The sequence below is a fragment of the Pezoporus occidentalis genome, unplaced genomic scaffold, assembly GCF_034315485.1.
Source record: "Pezoporus occidentalis ecotype Australia unplaced genomic scaffold, CSIRO_AGI_Poc_V1 ctg138, whole genome shotgun sequence".
Taxonomy (NCBI): domain Eukaryota; kingdom Metazoa; phylum Chordata; class Aves; order Psittaciformes; family Psittacidae; genus Pezoporus; species Pezoporus occidentalis.
The window spans coordinates 94,087-109,105 of record NW_026913188.1 but is presented as its reverse complement, the minus strand read 5'-3'; the positions used below and the strand labels follow the sequence as shown (position 1 = coordinate 109,105).

Here is a 15,019-nt window from a genome sequence, read left to right as displayed (position 1 = left end):
TGAGGAAAATAAAGCCTTTGGTAGCCGGAGCAAAGATGCTTCTATATTGTGAGTAGAGAGAATCACCCACCTTGGTTGTGCATCAAAACCAATGTGTTGCAATGGGGTTTTCCCCTGCAGAGAAATCTTGTTGCTTTATGGGCTTTGGCCACATTGACACGCTATGTCAGAGCTGAGTTTGCCCCTAAACTTGTTCTGAGTTGCTCACTGATATAACTAAGGAGAAAGTCTGGGTAATGCTGAGATTAATGCTTCACTGAGGTCACTATCTGGATTGAAATTCACTAGGATTTGTATTCTGAACAGGTGATTGTTGCTTTAATCTGATGTTTTATAGACTTAATATGCCCCTATTACTTGCAGTCTGCTTATAAAGGCCAACAAAGTTTATCCAGGCCTCTCAGAAATCATCTTGATGTCTGTTTGCATACGGACTGCAAAAACCTGCAAAACCCAGCATGTGGCAGTTTGTATTTAGGAGAAGCCAAGCATTGAAAGGTGGCAACTTGGTCTGTGGCTATCAGATTCTCTCTGTGGTGGGGCAGGGATGATCTTGCAGTGCTGGACCCATTGCCCAGGCATGAGGCTTACTGGTGCTCCCTTCTGCTCCACATCAGAGGTGTGATGTGAGAACAGCCTCTGTTTCCACTCTCCCGGCAGGGCATTGGCCTGTGGCAGAAGGAGCATCCTTGTTTTTCAGTGGAGGCACCCAGAGTTAGGAATCAGGTTTGCCGCACAGCTGAGCTCCAGCACTGGATGGTTGTTCCAGCAGTGGAAAGGGCAGTGAGTCCTGCAAGGTCCTGGAAGCAGGGATGAGTGTGTACTTTGAACTCTCATGCAGGCAGCTGCCTGCTCTTACAGCATTTAAGCTCAGTCTGCATCATGCCTTGTTTCCAGCAAGACCAGTCATGTCCAGGTTCATACCTCCAAACTCTACTAGGAGGTGGTGATCCCACAGCCTGGTCCCCAAGCATGCCCCTCTGAAACATTTCAGGTGGTCTCATTCTAACAGCCTGATCATGGTTTTGGAGTGGAAGAGAAGAAAGATTTGCATAGAGAGTGAAGCTGTGAGCAGACACGTCTATGGGGAGCCCCACAGCACCTCCTGCTTTTGCACTGGTGACCAGGATATTAATATTGGGTTTGAGTCCTATGGCCAGGCATAAACTATTCTGCTGAGTGCCATTGCTTCTGATTAAAGACATGCAGGCTGATCCTGCACCTTATCTTCGCTGGAATGAATTTATGATGGGGAGATCATTCTCATCCCACCAGTGAGACCTCTGAGTTCCATCAGGGCCATGTGGGTTCTCATAGCAGGAAATTCCTGGTGACAGCCACCTTAACAGAAGCCTGGATTTTTAATCTGAGTGTTTAAACATTAATTGGAATTTTTCAGCTTAACATTTAGTCTCAAATTGGCTGTTGCAAAAAGAGGGGACCATGAAGGAAATACCTTGGTGCTTTGCTGTAATTGCTGCTTTGACCTCTTCCACTTTCCTCTTCCCACGTGGACTGGACTTTGCTTTTCCCATGTGCTGCTTTTTGGAGATCCTGAGGCTGAACTATGGGCAAAGGTAACAAATCTACAGCCACAGGTTTTGCTCCCTTCTAGAAACCACTTCCCGTAGCAGGGCATAAACCTTGAGACCAGAGGATTGCTTGATGCTCTGAGTGCAGGACAGCTTGTTTCCAGCACTAGAGTGCAGTTTGGGCTAGTGCAAATGGTAGAATCAGGATTAGCTCAGTAGCACTTGAGCTTGATGTTAGAATTTAGGAGATACTCAGTCTGTGTACCAAAGGGTGAGAAAGAATCAGTGCTTATAGCTTCTCTCAAACCATCCATACTGGCGATTATACGGGCCCTTTCCAGAGCTGCCAGCTGTGGGAAGTAGAATGTGCTGCTGTCTTTTCTTAGCAGAGATTTGATTTTGGGGTGGTTCATAGATGGAGTCAGCAGAACCGTGGTTCCTGGTCACAGCAGTTCCTCCCACTGTGTCCTGAGGGATGTGTGGTCTTTGTCCTTGTGCCATTCCCTGTGTCAGAGCCCTGTGAGGGTGAGGTTTTGTTAGGGCCCTAATTAGAGAAATGCTGGTGCTGGAGCAGGCTGTGATGCTGCTGCTGATTGTCTCCCTGGTGGATTAGTGGCAAGTCCTCCTTAACAAGTGCCTTGAGTAGCTTGAGCTGCTCAACTCCCTGGGACCAGTGATTAATCCAGCTGGTAACAAGGAGCGTGGCTTGTACACAGTGATCCAGGGAAGGAGCTTTTAACTATTTTTGCACCAGAAAACTCAGTGCCAGGAGCAGGGTTGTATGGATAATGGGGCCTCAACCAGGGAACCTCAGGTGACTCCCCCCTGCAGTCCTGATCCAGCTCTGGGGCAGCAGCACAAGAGGGACGTGGAGCTGTTGGAGCGAGTGCAGAGGAGGCCATGGAGATGCTGCGAGGGCTGGAGCAGCTCTGCTCTGGAGCCAGGCTGAGAGAGCTGGGCTGGGTCAGCCTGGAGAAGAGAAGGCTCCTGAAGGGGAGACCTTAGAGCAGCTCCAGTGCCTAAAGGGGCTGCAGGAAAGCTGGAGAGGGGCTTTGGACAAGGGCCTGTAGGGACAGGCCAAGGGGAATGGCTTTAACCTGCCAGAGGGGAGACTGAGATGAGCTCTTAGGCAGAAGCTCTTCCCTGTGAGGGTGCTGAGGCACTGGCACAGGGTGCCCAGAGAAGCTGTGGCTGCCCCATCCCTGGCAGTGTTCAAGGCCAGGTTGGACACAGGGGCTTGGAGCAAGCTGCTCTAGTGGAAGGTGTCCCTGCCCGTGGCAGGGGTTGGAGCTGGATGAGCTTTAAGGTCGCTTCCAACACAAACCAGTCTGGGATTCTGTGATTCTATGACTATTGGCCCTGCAGTGGAAAGTGCACCGTGGATAGGTTTGGCCTGGACTGGGCAAATGGGCACCAAAATGGGCTTTTTTTGTGCTTCCATTTATAATTCAGGGTTTTGGTATGGCTTCTGTGAGATGGTTCAGCATGTCCATTAAGTAGGAATAAAATATAGCTGCTGAGCAGGAGTGATTCTTCTATGGTGAGCAGCACATATGCTATATATGGACCCAGAAGCACACTGGATTTTTATTGCCTTTAGTGTCCTTTTATTGCCTTATTGTCCTTCTTTGCAGAGACCCCAGGGACAATCTGCAGTTTCCTGTTCCTCTGGAGCATTCCTCTGTCAGACTGATGTTACAGGGGACTTTGTACATGCCCCCTGTACTAACATGAAAAGGCAGTTTGTACATGAGTTGATTTTCAGCTTGAAGCCAGTGGTTGCAATATCCAGACTGGAACCAGGATGTCATTCAAGCAGGATTGTGTCTGGGAGGAAGGGACACTCTTATGACAGAAGATCAGGGATGGGTGAGAAGTCCTCCATGAGCTGCCCCATGTCTCTGCTGGCTGGGACCATGTCATGGCTGTGGCAACAACTGATGCTGGCCCTGGCGTGCTCATGCATGGCTGTGCTCCAGAGCCATGAACATGCAGGCAGCTCCAGGTTGTAAGGTGGCCTGAGGACTCCCAGTGCCACCATCACCAGTTCAAGTAATTTGCTATTAAAGCCATGAAGAGATGCAGGGGGATGTTCTTAAATGCAGCTATTCAGCTTTAAGTCAACATAGTTTTCTCTGATGTATTTGGATTTGATGATCTTAAAGGTTTTCCCAACATAGCTGATGCTATGATTTGGTCTTGAGTGCTCCTTGTCTTCCTGCTGCTGTGTTCTGCAGCTGAACCAGCCTTGTCCTGGCATTCCCTGGTACAAACCCCCCTGTCTCATAAACCCCTGTGTGAGCTTCATGTTCTCTTTGATAACACTGAGGATATTACTTACTCTGCTTGATTTGCTTTGTGCATCTATTTTAAGGTATTGTCTCCTGCTGGTGCAGGTGGTCACTAGTTGAGCAGTTTTTGTGGGTGCTAAAGAGAAGCAAAATCAGGTTGAAAAGTGTCCCCACTCCAGAATGGTTACAAATAGATGCAGAAAGTCAATCCAGTGTGCATTATGTTCTGCAGGGGTGGAGAAGTTATGTGTGAGGTTGGTTTTTAGTGGCTCCCCAAAGCTCCACCACCATTGCAGCATCTCTGTAAGACGCCCATCAGCTCAACTCTGAGTTCCTGTCACTGTGGGGATATCAAGTGTGGGTTTTTCTCTGTGTTATTTGGATTTACATTTTTCCCCTCCCTTTCAGGTTGGCAAGGTCTCCTCATGGTAGTGTTTGTCCATGAACTGTGCTCATGCAGTTTGTGTTTGTGCCGTATCGTATTTGGCTGATTTAATTGTGTTTCTGCTCTAAGCTGTTCTCAGCTGAGTCTTGGGAGAAGATGGTAAAGTATTTGTCCATGTTCTTTAGGCATTCAGGCCTCTTTCCAGTTGATGGTTCCAACAGGCTGGAAGTTAAATGTAATAACTTTCTCTACGCACCTTAAGCCTACCAGAGATACGAGTTCCTAAAAACACCCTCTCAACAGTCTTTTACGCTTTGTTCCAGGCACAGCTACGAGCTTTCATCCCTGAGATGCTGAAGTATTCCACAGGTCGTGGGAAACCAGGCTGGGGCAAGGAAAGCTGCAAACCCATCTGGTGGCCTGAGGACATCCCATGGGCCAACGTCCGCAGTGATGTCCGCACAGAGGAACAGAAGCAGCGGGTGTGTATCTGCCACATCTGCTGCCTTCAAATGGAGCACAGAGGCTTGGAACCAGGTTGTGTGGGAATACTTCGCCCCTCGAGTGACAGAAGAAGCTACAACATTGGCCTTTCATAGGATCACAGAATGGTCTGGGTTGGAAGGGACATTGAAGCTCATCTAAGCCAAACCAACTTGTGATTCAATGATTTGTTAATATAGGTCTGCTTGGATGGGGAGGGATGCCTGGTGAGGCTGGAAATGGTGCTGTGGCAATCAGTGCTTTTCTAAGTAGAGATGATTTTCTACTTCTCAGTCCCAGTACCTTGGTTAGAATTCCTTGAAAGCTGGTGAGACATTTCTTTGCGAAGCTTCCCTTTCCCTTAGCCAGATGTGCTTGTTCTGTATCATTACACAGCAACACAAGAGCTCTCCAGGGTGATTTCCGAATCTTGGGGAAAGGAGGGGATGAGAGGGATTAGGTATTGGGGCGTTTTGTTAGAGAATTTGTTGAAAATGGCCCGAGAAAACCCAGTAGGTGTTCATCTGCAGCCTGTTGCTCCAGGCTTGGAGAAGAGTGGCTGGAAAGCTGATTGGTGGAAAAGGACCTAGGGGTGCTGAATGATGGAGCTGAACGTGAGCAGCTTGTGGCCAGGCAGCCAGGAAGCCACCAGCATCCTGGCCTGTACCAGCACCAGTGCGGCAGCAGGGCCAGGGCAATGACTGTGCCCCTGCACTGGGCACTGGTGAGGCTGCACCTTGAATCCTGTGTTCAGCTCTGGGCCCCTCACTGCAAGAGAGACATTGAGGTGCTGGAGTGGGGCCAGAGAAGGGCAGCGGAGCTGGTGCAGGGCCTGGAGCACAAGTGTGATGGGCAAGGGCTGAGGGACCTGGGGGGTTCAGTCTGGAGAAGAGAAGGCTCAGGGGGGACCTGATGGCTCCCTCCAACTGCCTGAGAGGAGGATGGAGCCAGGAGGGGCTGGGCTCTGCTCCCAAGGAACAAGGGATGGGACAAGAGGAAACGGCCTCAAGCTGCACCAGGGCAGGTTTAGATGGAGCTGAGGAACAATTCCTTCCCCAGAGGGTGCTCAGGCATTGGAACAGGCTGCCCAGGGCAGGGCTGCAGTCACCGTCCCTGCAAGTGTTCACACAGCGTGGAGACGAGGCCTCAGTGCCATGGGTTAGTGGTGGCCTTGGCAGGGCTGGGGAGTGGTTGGACTTGATCTTAAGTCTTTTCCCCCCTGGTTGATTCTATGATAAGCACACAGGTCATGGCCGTAACAGCCCTGCAGTGCCTCAGAAAGCTTTCTTACACAGTCTCTTCACCCTCTCACTCTCCTGGCAGGTATCATGGACCCAGGCACTACGGACAATTGTGAAGAACTGCTACAAGCAGCACGGGCGTGAGGACCTGCTCTATGCCTTTGAGGATCAGCAGACACAGCAGCAGACGACGACCACACATAGTATAGCACACCTTGTGCCATCACAGACAGTGGTACAAACCTTCAGTAACCCTGATGGCACCGTGTCCCTCATCCAGGTGAGTGAAACCCTCTGGTTTTGCCATTTCCAACACAACTGAATTGAGATTGAGTTGTCTGCATCAGGGAGGTGGTTTGGAGCAAACTCCTTTTGGTAGCTTAATTTGTCCTTCAAGATTGTTGTCTTTATCTGTATGTCTCAGCCCTCAGGCTTGTTAAACCAGTACTCCCACCCAAAGCAGCAGCCTCATCCTCTCTTCCCCATTCCCATCTCTTGGTCTTCTCTTACGGCAGCACAAGGATTCCTGCAGCTATTTGGGCAAGTGATTCAGGGAGTTGACCTGAGTTTAATTAACTCATTTATGAACAAATACAATTCATGATGTGGCCACACAAGGCCTGTGCTGGCAATGGGAGGGAGTGATGGGAGGAGAGGTGGTGGGACTGCCTTTCTCTAATGGCATGAAACAGCTTAATCTATGTTATTAAGTATTTTTGTACCCTCTGATCCTCATCTTACACCTAAAGTATAATAATATATATATTACACACACTGAATATATATTTGTCTTAGGATTCTTATTCCTATGATTCTGTGATCCTCTGTGGTAAAGATGCCTCTTAAACCATTTTAGAGAAGGGGATTCAGGGCTGAAGAGACTGCGTTCAGCCAGGGGCTCAGTGGTGCTGCTGTTTTCCCAGTGTCCCCAGTGTGGGGAGGCAGGTTCTGGCAGCTCAGGGTGTTAAAAACTGAAGTACTCCCTTGAAACCTCCCAAGAGCCCCTTGTGGATGTCAGATTTGAACCTCAGCTCCCCCTGTGCCCCTGCCTACAAACCACCACTGCCCTCTGGTACCCAGCTGTCCCAGCACTCTGTCCCTCTTGAGCATCATGGTTTTAGTGATGTCTAAAGGTCTCTTCTCACAACCCTGAAGATAAAACCCATGGTGTGGGGCTTTGTTTTGGTCTTGTTTGTTTTCTCAAATGAAAGCTTGTCAGCAGTTCTTAAGCTTTCTGTTCTCCCACCAAGGCCAGGCAGACTTGCCAAGCTGGTTCTGTTTGCTCACCTGCTAACACATGTTTTCCCTTTGACTGGTGTTCTTTTAGATGCTGGGCACCTGAAACCATTGAATTTCTGGCATTTATAGGTTTAGTTCTCCTTAGAAACAAAGCTACACCTCCCTGCCTTTGTCCTTTCCCAGCTGTTAAATGGGGAAAAAGGTAATTTCCAAAGGCAGTGGGGTATTGAGCATGTGCTAATGTTTGACAAGTGCCTGGAGATGAGAGACCCAGTGTATGGTAAGGAAGGAGAGTTATAAATGAGGGCTGATGTGCAGGGTGTTCTGAGCCAGGACTACTCAGTGGTTTAAGTAACTCCCACTCCATAGGAGAAGCATCCTGTCTCCACCAACGCATCATGTTCACACCTGGGAATGACAGCAGTGTCCTATTGCTGGTCCCTGTAAGAAGGAGAATGGGAGAATAGTGAGGATTTGTCTCCTACATAAGCATAAGGGACAGCACAAGGGTTGTGCGAAACTTGCTTGTGGGCCATATCCACTGTGCAACTGCTATAGATTAGCATGGCTCCAGTGATTCCTCCACCTGGGTGGGGGCAATTCCAAGCATAGCTACCGGTTGGACAGAGAAGCACTTCTGGTGTTGGGTGAGAAGCTCCCCATGACCTGGCTTCAGTGTGCGCTTAAACCCAGACCCCCCTGTATGCTGGGCTGCACCACCAGAGCGTGAGCAGCAGCCTGCCCCTCTGATGCAATCCAGGGAGACCCCACTTGCAGCACTGTGTGCTGTGCTGGTGTCCTCAGCATAAGAAGGACATGGAACTGTTGGAGCAAGTCCAGAGGAGGCCACGAGGATGATCAGGGGCTGGAGCACCTCTCGTATGGAGACAGGCTGAGAATGTTGGGGCTGTTCAGCCTGGAGAAGAGAAGCTGTGTGGAGACCTCGGAGCAGCTTCCAGTATCTGAAGGGGGCTACAAGGATGCTGGAGAGGGACTCTTCATCAGGGACTGTAGTGATAGGACAAGGGATGATGGGTTCAAACTGAAACAGGGGAAGTTCGGGTTGGAGATAAGGAAAAGTTCTTCCCTGTGAGGGTGCTGAGGCGCTGGCACAGGGTGCCCAGAGAAGCTGTGGCTGCCCCATCCCTGGCAGTGTTCAAGGCCAGGTTGGACAGAGGGGCTTGGAGCAAGCTGCTCTAGTGGAAGGTGTCCCTGCCCGTGGCAGGGGGTTGGAACTGTATGATCTTGAGGTCCTTTCCAACCCAAACCATTCCATGATTTCCTCCCCCAGCCCTTTGAGACAGCCCCATATTTTCCATGAGCTCTGCAATTATTACTCAGATCATACTCCCTGTAGATGTGATGCTTTTGAATCTGAGAACATTTGAGTGTCCCTTTGCCTGAATCATGTGGACATTTTCCTTCAATAACAAATGTATTCGCTGCATTTTGTTGACTCCCATAGGTTGGCACCGGTGCCACAGTTGCCACGTTGGCTGATGCCTCAGAGCTGCCCACCACAGTCACCGTCGCACAAGTGAATTACTCTGCAGTGGCTGATGGAGAGGTAAGGACCTGGCTTGTGTCTGTGGGGCACAAAACAGAATTACCCTCTTTGAACTTCAGGGAAGTGAAGTATTTCCTGGAATTCAGGGGTCACAGAAAGCACCAAACCTTGCTTCCCCATCCTGCAGTGTTAACAAACACGGGACTGTTAAAGAGCTGGACTGTGGTCCCTTGGAGTCAGGACTGTACAAATGCAACTATGGTGCAAGCCTCAGTTCTGAATTTTATACATTTTATATATGTATCTTCTATAGATGATATAATTTGTGAGCTCTGCTGTAGCAGATAGGCTTAATGACATACACAAACACACATCCATGTATTCATCTTGAATAGCTCTTCTTCTGTGTGTGCTGTACATCCTTGTTTGTCAGATCAGGGTTGGGAGTGATGCCTGGGATAATCTGAGGCTGTGGTTAGCAAAGGATATGGCCTGGTTGTGGGCAGTCCCTATGCATCTTTGGCCACTGATCTCTGGATAAAATGTGACTCTTCCCTTGCTGCAGCTTTAGGGAGGTTTGCAGGGAAATCCCGGAGAGGGCTGTGTAAATGTGAGTAGTGCAGAGACAACAGGAGATACGGTGCAGTTACTGTTCTGTGTACTGGGAGAGTTTCTTCCACTGCTTTACAACTTGGCAGACTTGTTTCTGTCAAGGACTTGATCCTCACTGTGATTCCTAAATTTGCGTGCATTTATGTTTTCACTTTTTTTTTAATATTTTTCTGTGTTTAAGAAACATTTCTTTAAGATTTAAGAGGCAGCTCCCAGTGCCTACAGGGGCTCCAGGAAAGCTGGAGAGGGGCTTTGGACAAGGGCCTGTAGGGACAGGCCAAGGGGAATGGCTTTAACCTGCCAGAGGGGAGACTGAGATGAGCTCTTAGGCAGAAGCTCTTCCCTGTGAGGGTGCTGAGGCGCTGGCACAGGGTGCCCAGAGAAGCTGTGGCTGCCCCATCCCTGGCAGTGTTCAAGGCCAGGTTGGACACAGGGGCTTGGAGCAAGCTGCTCTAGTGGAAGGTGTCCCTGCCTGTGGCAGGGGTTGGAACTGGATGAGCTTTAAGGTCCCTTCCATCCCAAACCAGTCTGGGATTTTGTGATTATGATGATGATTATTATTATTATATTTTACCCTCTTTACCTGCAAACCCCTCTTTACATCAGGTCACTTTCTGTCCCTTGGCTGCACAGCAGAATTCCTGGCTGGACGGTGAGGTCTGGTCCTCTCTCATGGATGGGTTTTCATGGCGACAGGTGGCAGCACAGAACAGCTTTGCTCTGCTCCAGCGTCTGCTTCCACCTCAGCCCCCCAGTGAAAGCTTGGCTCTGGGGCTGTGATTTTGCAGCATTTTGCAGCTGCTTTGGTGGTTTTCAAGGACCAGTTTTATCTCTTCAGATCTGAAAGAAAGTTTTAAAAGGCACAAATAAGAATCAGAGCAACCCAGGCATCCAATTCCTAACGTGAACAGGACATCTAAGGGATATCTTGGCCAAAATAAAGATGCAACAGTAAGTTTGCTCTGGGGATGGGTGCTATTTCTCTGCAGAGATAGACCCACAGCCTGCTGGCAGCCTCTCCAGAGGCGTTTTTGTCCTGCTGTCTCTTGCCATATGAAGAAACTCAGAGTAAATCCCTGAGTTTATAGGACACTAAGCAGCATGGAGCAGGGATGCTGACTGATATCTCAGCAGCACAACCTTTGTGTTAGTATGGAGAAGGGCCTGGACAGTCCCCGCTTCTTTTCCAGGCCTTACTCCCTCCCAAAGCAGCTTAGGCATCTTTGCAGGGGACGGTTTGTCACAGTGGAGATCTGCTTTATTATACAAATGTGTGTTGCCATGTATTGAGAATATGTATGTCTGTTCCTCTTGTGCATGGCGGTGGGAAGGGTATCTTTTTCCATCTTGGGCTCACTTCCCTTTGGTTTTGGCATGGCTAATGAGTACCACAAACTCGATCTGACTCAAGTCTTGAGTTCTTCACCACCTGCAGTTCTTCCTCTCTGGGCACTCCAGCTAGGTTGCATCTCTCCTAAAAGACGTTGCCCTCTCTAAAATCAGCTGCCTTTCTCCTTTTTTGCAATGCACTATCTCACTGCTTCCTCCCTGCTTTGGATCCTTCCGCCCAGGGCCAGCTCTGGGCACAGGAGAATGAAGCAGTTGCCTTGAACGTCAGACGGCTGGGGATGGCCAAAGAGCTTCGACGAGCGCCAGCTTTGCTTCTGCCCAAGTGCTGGAAAACCAGACTGGCAGCTGCTGAGGAGTGTGTGATAGCAGATGTGAGTGAGAGCACGACAGGTTCTCTCTCCCTCTCCATCTTCTGATGGGACTAACCCTTCTCTTGCCCAAAGGCAGCAAGATTTACTCGAGCCTTAAGCCAGCTCTGTCTCTATGGACTTTTTAGCTTTCTCCATCTGAACAAGTTGAGTTTGGGGTTTATTTTTTCATCACCTTCTGTGGCATTCTTATTTGTGTGTCTCAGCAGGATGGTGAGTAGCCTGAGCCATTTATGGGGCTGAGAACAGTGATGGGAGGGTGGGAGAAGATCATCTTACAAAGCAGGCAGGATGATTTGTCAGCTGGTGGACCTTCATCCTCCACTTCTTTAATTGTCTTGGTCCAGTGTGTATTTCTAGTTCACATTGTGGTGGATTTTGGGGCCATACATTCATTATCTCATGAGCTGTCAAGTCCCAAATGGAGAAATGTGGGCAAATGAGCAACTGAGACTGAGTGAACCTTTAAGTAATGTGTAACTGTCTACATCAAGGTTTGAGATAGGGGAATTGAAAGTACCTGAGATATATGAACAGAGCACTTCCCATCTGCCATCTTCTTTCATTAAGTATATTGCTGCAGCACAAAGAAATTCTGTATGGCTCAAACCCATCTGAGTTCACAACTGCTGTACAGATAAACCCTGAATGGGAACAGGAACTGTTCCCCAGAATGACAGTGGATGGGAGCAGTGAGGCAAGTGCATTCCCGTGGGACATGATCCATGCTGGAATTCCAGCATGGCATGTTACTGCTTGAAGTGCCCAGGCTGGCAGGCAGTGATCAGAGTACAGCAGTGGTCAATGCTGTCCCATTTTGTTGTGGACTTGGCTGGATAAGAGGGGTCTGTGGGATGTGAGGGGCTGCACTGATGTTTATTGGGTGTGCTTTCCATGTGTGCGAGAAAAGCAGAGTTCTTGTTTGAACATATGTTTAAAGTTGTTGTTGGACATATGGAGGGCAGAAACTAAAATCATGGGCTATCTATAGAAACTTGCTATCATGGCTGAGGGGGCTGAGGGCTGTAGTGCCCAGCGATGTTCTCGGGTGGATCCCAACTTCCTCCTTCTTTTACCTGTCTCTCAAAGTCAGAGCATGTGCAGGATTCTGCAAAGACCTCTTGAAACTATCTGGCTCTTTCACTTTAGGGCACAGCCATTTGCTCATGGCGTGAATCCAATCTTAGGGCCTCTCTTTTTGGTTTCCCCTTAGGTGGAGCAGAACTGGGCCACGCTACAGGGGGGTGAGATGACGATCCAGACGACGCAGGCATCAGAGGCCACGCAGGCGGTGGCATCATTAGCGGAAGCAGCAGTGGCAGCATCTCAGGAGATGCAGCAAGGAGCAACTGTTACCATGGCACTCAACAGGTATGGCTGAGAATCACACGTGCATGACACTTCCTTCTAGGCTTTCACTCTAATGGTGCAAAGACCAGTGTGTCCCTTTTCCTTAGCAAATTCCTATGGCAGTGAGTGTCCAGGTGTCTGCAAGACAGTTCCTGATTTCTGCTGTAACCACAGAACACTACTAACATGGAAATTTCCTGGCATAGGAAAAGATGGCTAGTAACTTTATCCTCTAAACTTAGTCATACATCAAGAGTCCAGTTACAGAACTGAGTTTGCTAAGCAAGCAAGAGTCATGAAGTGCTAACAGCACCTGAACTATGTTTTTCTGGGTCTCCCTCAGTATTATTAATGGTTCCTACTAAAGGCTAAGGCTGAATTGCTCTGTTGTGTGACACTATGGACTCTCTTCAGAAATCAGAACCTCCTCCAGAGGACAGTGGTTTGGGGGTTTCTCCCAAGTGTGTTTCTGAAGTAGAAGGTGAACAAGCTGCAGTAGTAATGCTGCTGCTTCATCTTGGAACAAGCTCTGTTAGAGTTTTGGTTGTACAAGGTCTGCAGCATAGTTCTCGACAATCCATGCAGCAGGAAGCAGTGTCTGTGCTCAGCTCTGGTGAGTTGCTTAAGCTTTGCCTGCTGTGTGGCATGCCACAGATCACCCTGAGAGAGCAGGAAGACCGCAGGAAACACAGCATCAGCCCCAGCAGCGTGGGAGGTTTCACATTGAAGTGTAGATAAAGTATTTTCCTCATCCAAATCAAGATTCTGGTCTAGGCGCTGTTGACTGAGCAGCCATGGGTTAGGAGAAGGCCCAAGTCCACATTGATGCTTGGAGTAAAGCTCCAGGACCTTGTGAGATACACAGATTGCTAAAGGAGCCACTCTGGGACTTTCAACAGCTTGCTTCCAAACTGCTGTTGCCACTGAATCACAAACACACCTAGAACTGTTCCTTCTGTTTGTGGTCCAGATTCAGGTCCATCAGATATGTTCTTTTCTGCACTACAATGCAAGGTTGGTTAAATAGGCTTTTTTACTAATAGCTTCACTGTAAAATTGCCTTTTAAAACAAGTGATCTTTTTAGGACACTAAGAACAACAGCTGAAGTAACTAGGTATGGAGTTGCAAGAAAAGCCACGTCTTCTGGAATGTGACTTTCATTTCATCCCATCGCTCATAGTTTTAGCTCTTAAGGTCTCAATGAGCTCTTCCTTTTCCTGCATTATAGAATCAGAGGATGGTTTGGGTTGGAAGGGACCTTAAAGATGCCCTAGTCCACCGCACCCTGCCATGGGCAAGGATCTTCCACTAGTAATAGCTGAAGAAATTCAGAATCATTAAGAAAAATAAGAGTTGTTAGAATTAAGAAGAGCCTCCTAGAAAATATGACTGGAAGAGCCTTCAACAACTCATTTAATCTCTCCTGTGCCTCAAGACAGGATCAGCTTTCATTATACCCAGAAAAGCTCTGTGACAAGTCTGGTCAAACAGCCTGAAGTTCAGGAGTGATGTAAAGGTTGTAGCAGCACTGCAGTGGGAATCACAGAATCACAGGTTGGTTTGTGTTGGAGGGAGCTTAAAGCTCATCCAGTCCCAACCCCTGCCACAGGCAGGGACACCTTCCACTAGAGCAGCTTGCTCCAAGCCCCTGTGTCCAACCTGGCCTTGAACACTGCCAGGGATGGGGCAGCCACAGCTTCTCTGGGCACCCTGTGCCAGCGCCTCAGCACCCTCACGGGGAAGAGCTTCTGCCTAAGAGCTCATCTGAGTCTCCCCTCTGGCAGGTTAAAGCCATTCCCCTTGGCCTGTCCTGTTTAAATTTGCTAGCTTGTTGTCACCCTCTTTATCTACTGACCATAAGTACTGGAGACCTTTCTAGGTGACTGTCCTCCAACACCCTTCCATGTGGATGAGATGTACCTTTGCCACAAAATGCTCCTTGTTGCTTCCAGCTGTGGAACTGGAGTCTTTCCCCTGCCTGTAGGAAGGTCTCAGCAAGGTTCTGGTCTTTGAAAGCTGGTGGCTCATCCCAGCTCTGGAAACTTGATGCCTAATTTAGCTGAAAGCTGCCATCATATAGATGAGGCCCTCAGTGACCTGGTTTAGTGATGGCCTTGGCAGTGCTGGGTAATGGTTTGACTTGATGATCTTAAAGGTCTTTTCCAACCCAGTTGATTCTATGATTCTGTGATCTCTGAGCCTTGTTCTATTGGCTGCTGATAGAGTGTAGTCTTTCACAGCCCCACACAGAGTAGTACGTCTACCAGCAACATGACATGATGGATGATGCGACCTCTGTCAGCTTTGAGGATGGGATATATTAGGCCTTCTAGTAAAGAGGACAGAGTTGAGGTGGGTAATTAAATCATTGATTTGAACCAGTTAATGTCTGTGGAACACACTGACTGGAAAAAGCTTTTATGCTGCACATCATTATTATTTCCAGGGATGCAGCTGTACCAGATGATTAAAGTGCTCAGTTGTCCTTGCAGGTGGATTCAGCTAAGTGCTGTGGGTCTGGGAAACAGGGTTCCACCAGTAAATGCATGCTTACCCCAGAGTTGCTGTGCTGGGGTTGGACTTCCTGCAGTGTAAATGCCTTCATACAGCTGCAGGTTCACTAGGGAGATTATCCAAAGGGAGTAAGAAAGCAGAGCAAG

The 15,019-nt window shown here is 48.7% G+C and overlaps 1 protein-coding gene across 8 annotated transcripts in view; it reads left to right on the top strand.

Moving 5' to 3' along the window:
- NRF1 (nuclear respiratory factor 1) overlaps positions 1-15,019 on the top strand; it is a 74,507-nt gene that overhangs the window by 31,935 nt on the left and 27,553 nt on the right. For 5 of the 8 annotated variants that reach the window (XM_062609465.1, XM_062609468.1, XM_062609466.1 and 2 more), the window contains 5 exons: positions 4,532-4,690; positions 6,015-6,212; positions 8,637-8,738; positions 10,862-11,011; positions 12,222-12,379. In XM_062609465.1, coding sequence (XP_062465449.1) covers positions 4,532-4,690; positions 6,015-6,212; positions 8,637-8,738; positions 10,862-11,011; positions 12,222-12,379 — 767 coding nt within the window. The remainder of the gene's footprint in view (positions 1-4,531; positions 4,691-6,014; positions 6,213-8,636; positions 8,739-10,861; positions 11,012-12,221; positions 12,380-15,019) is intronic. The other 3 variants (XM_062609469.1, XM_062609472.1, XM_062609471.1) reach the window with 1 other exon arrangement.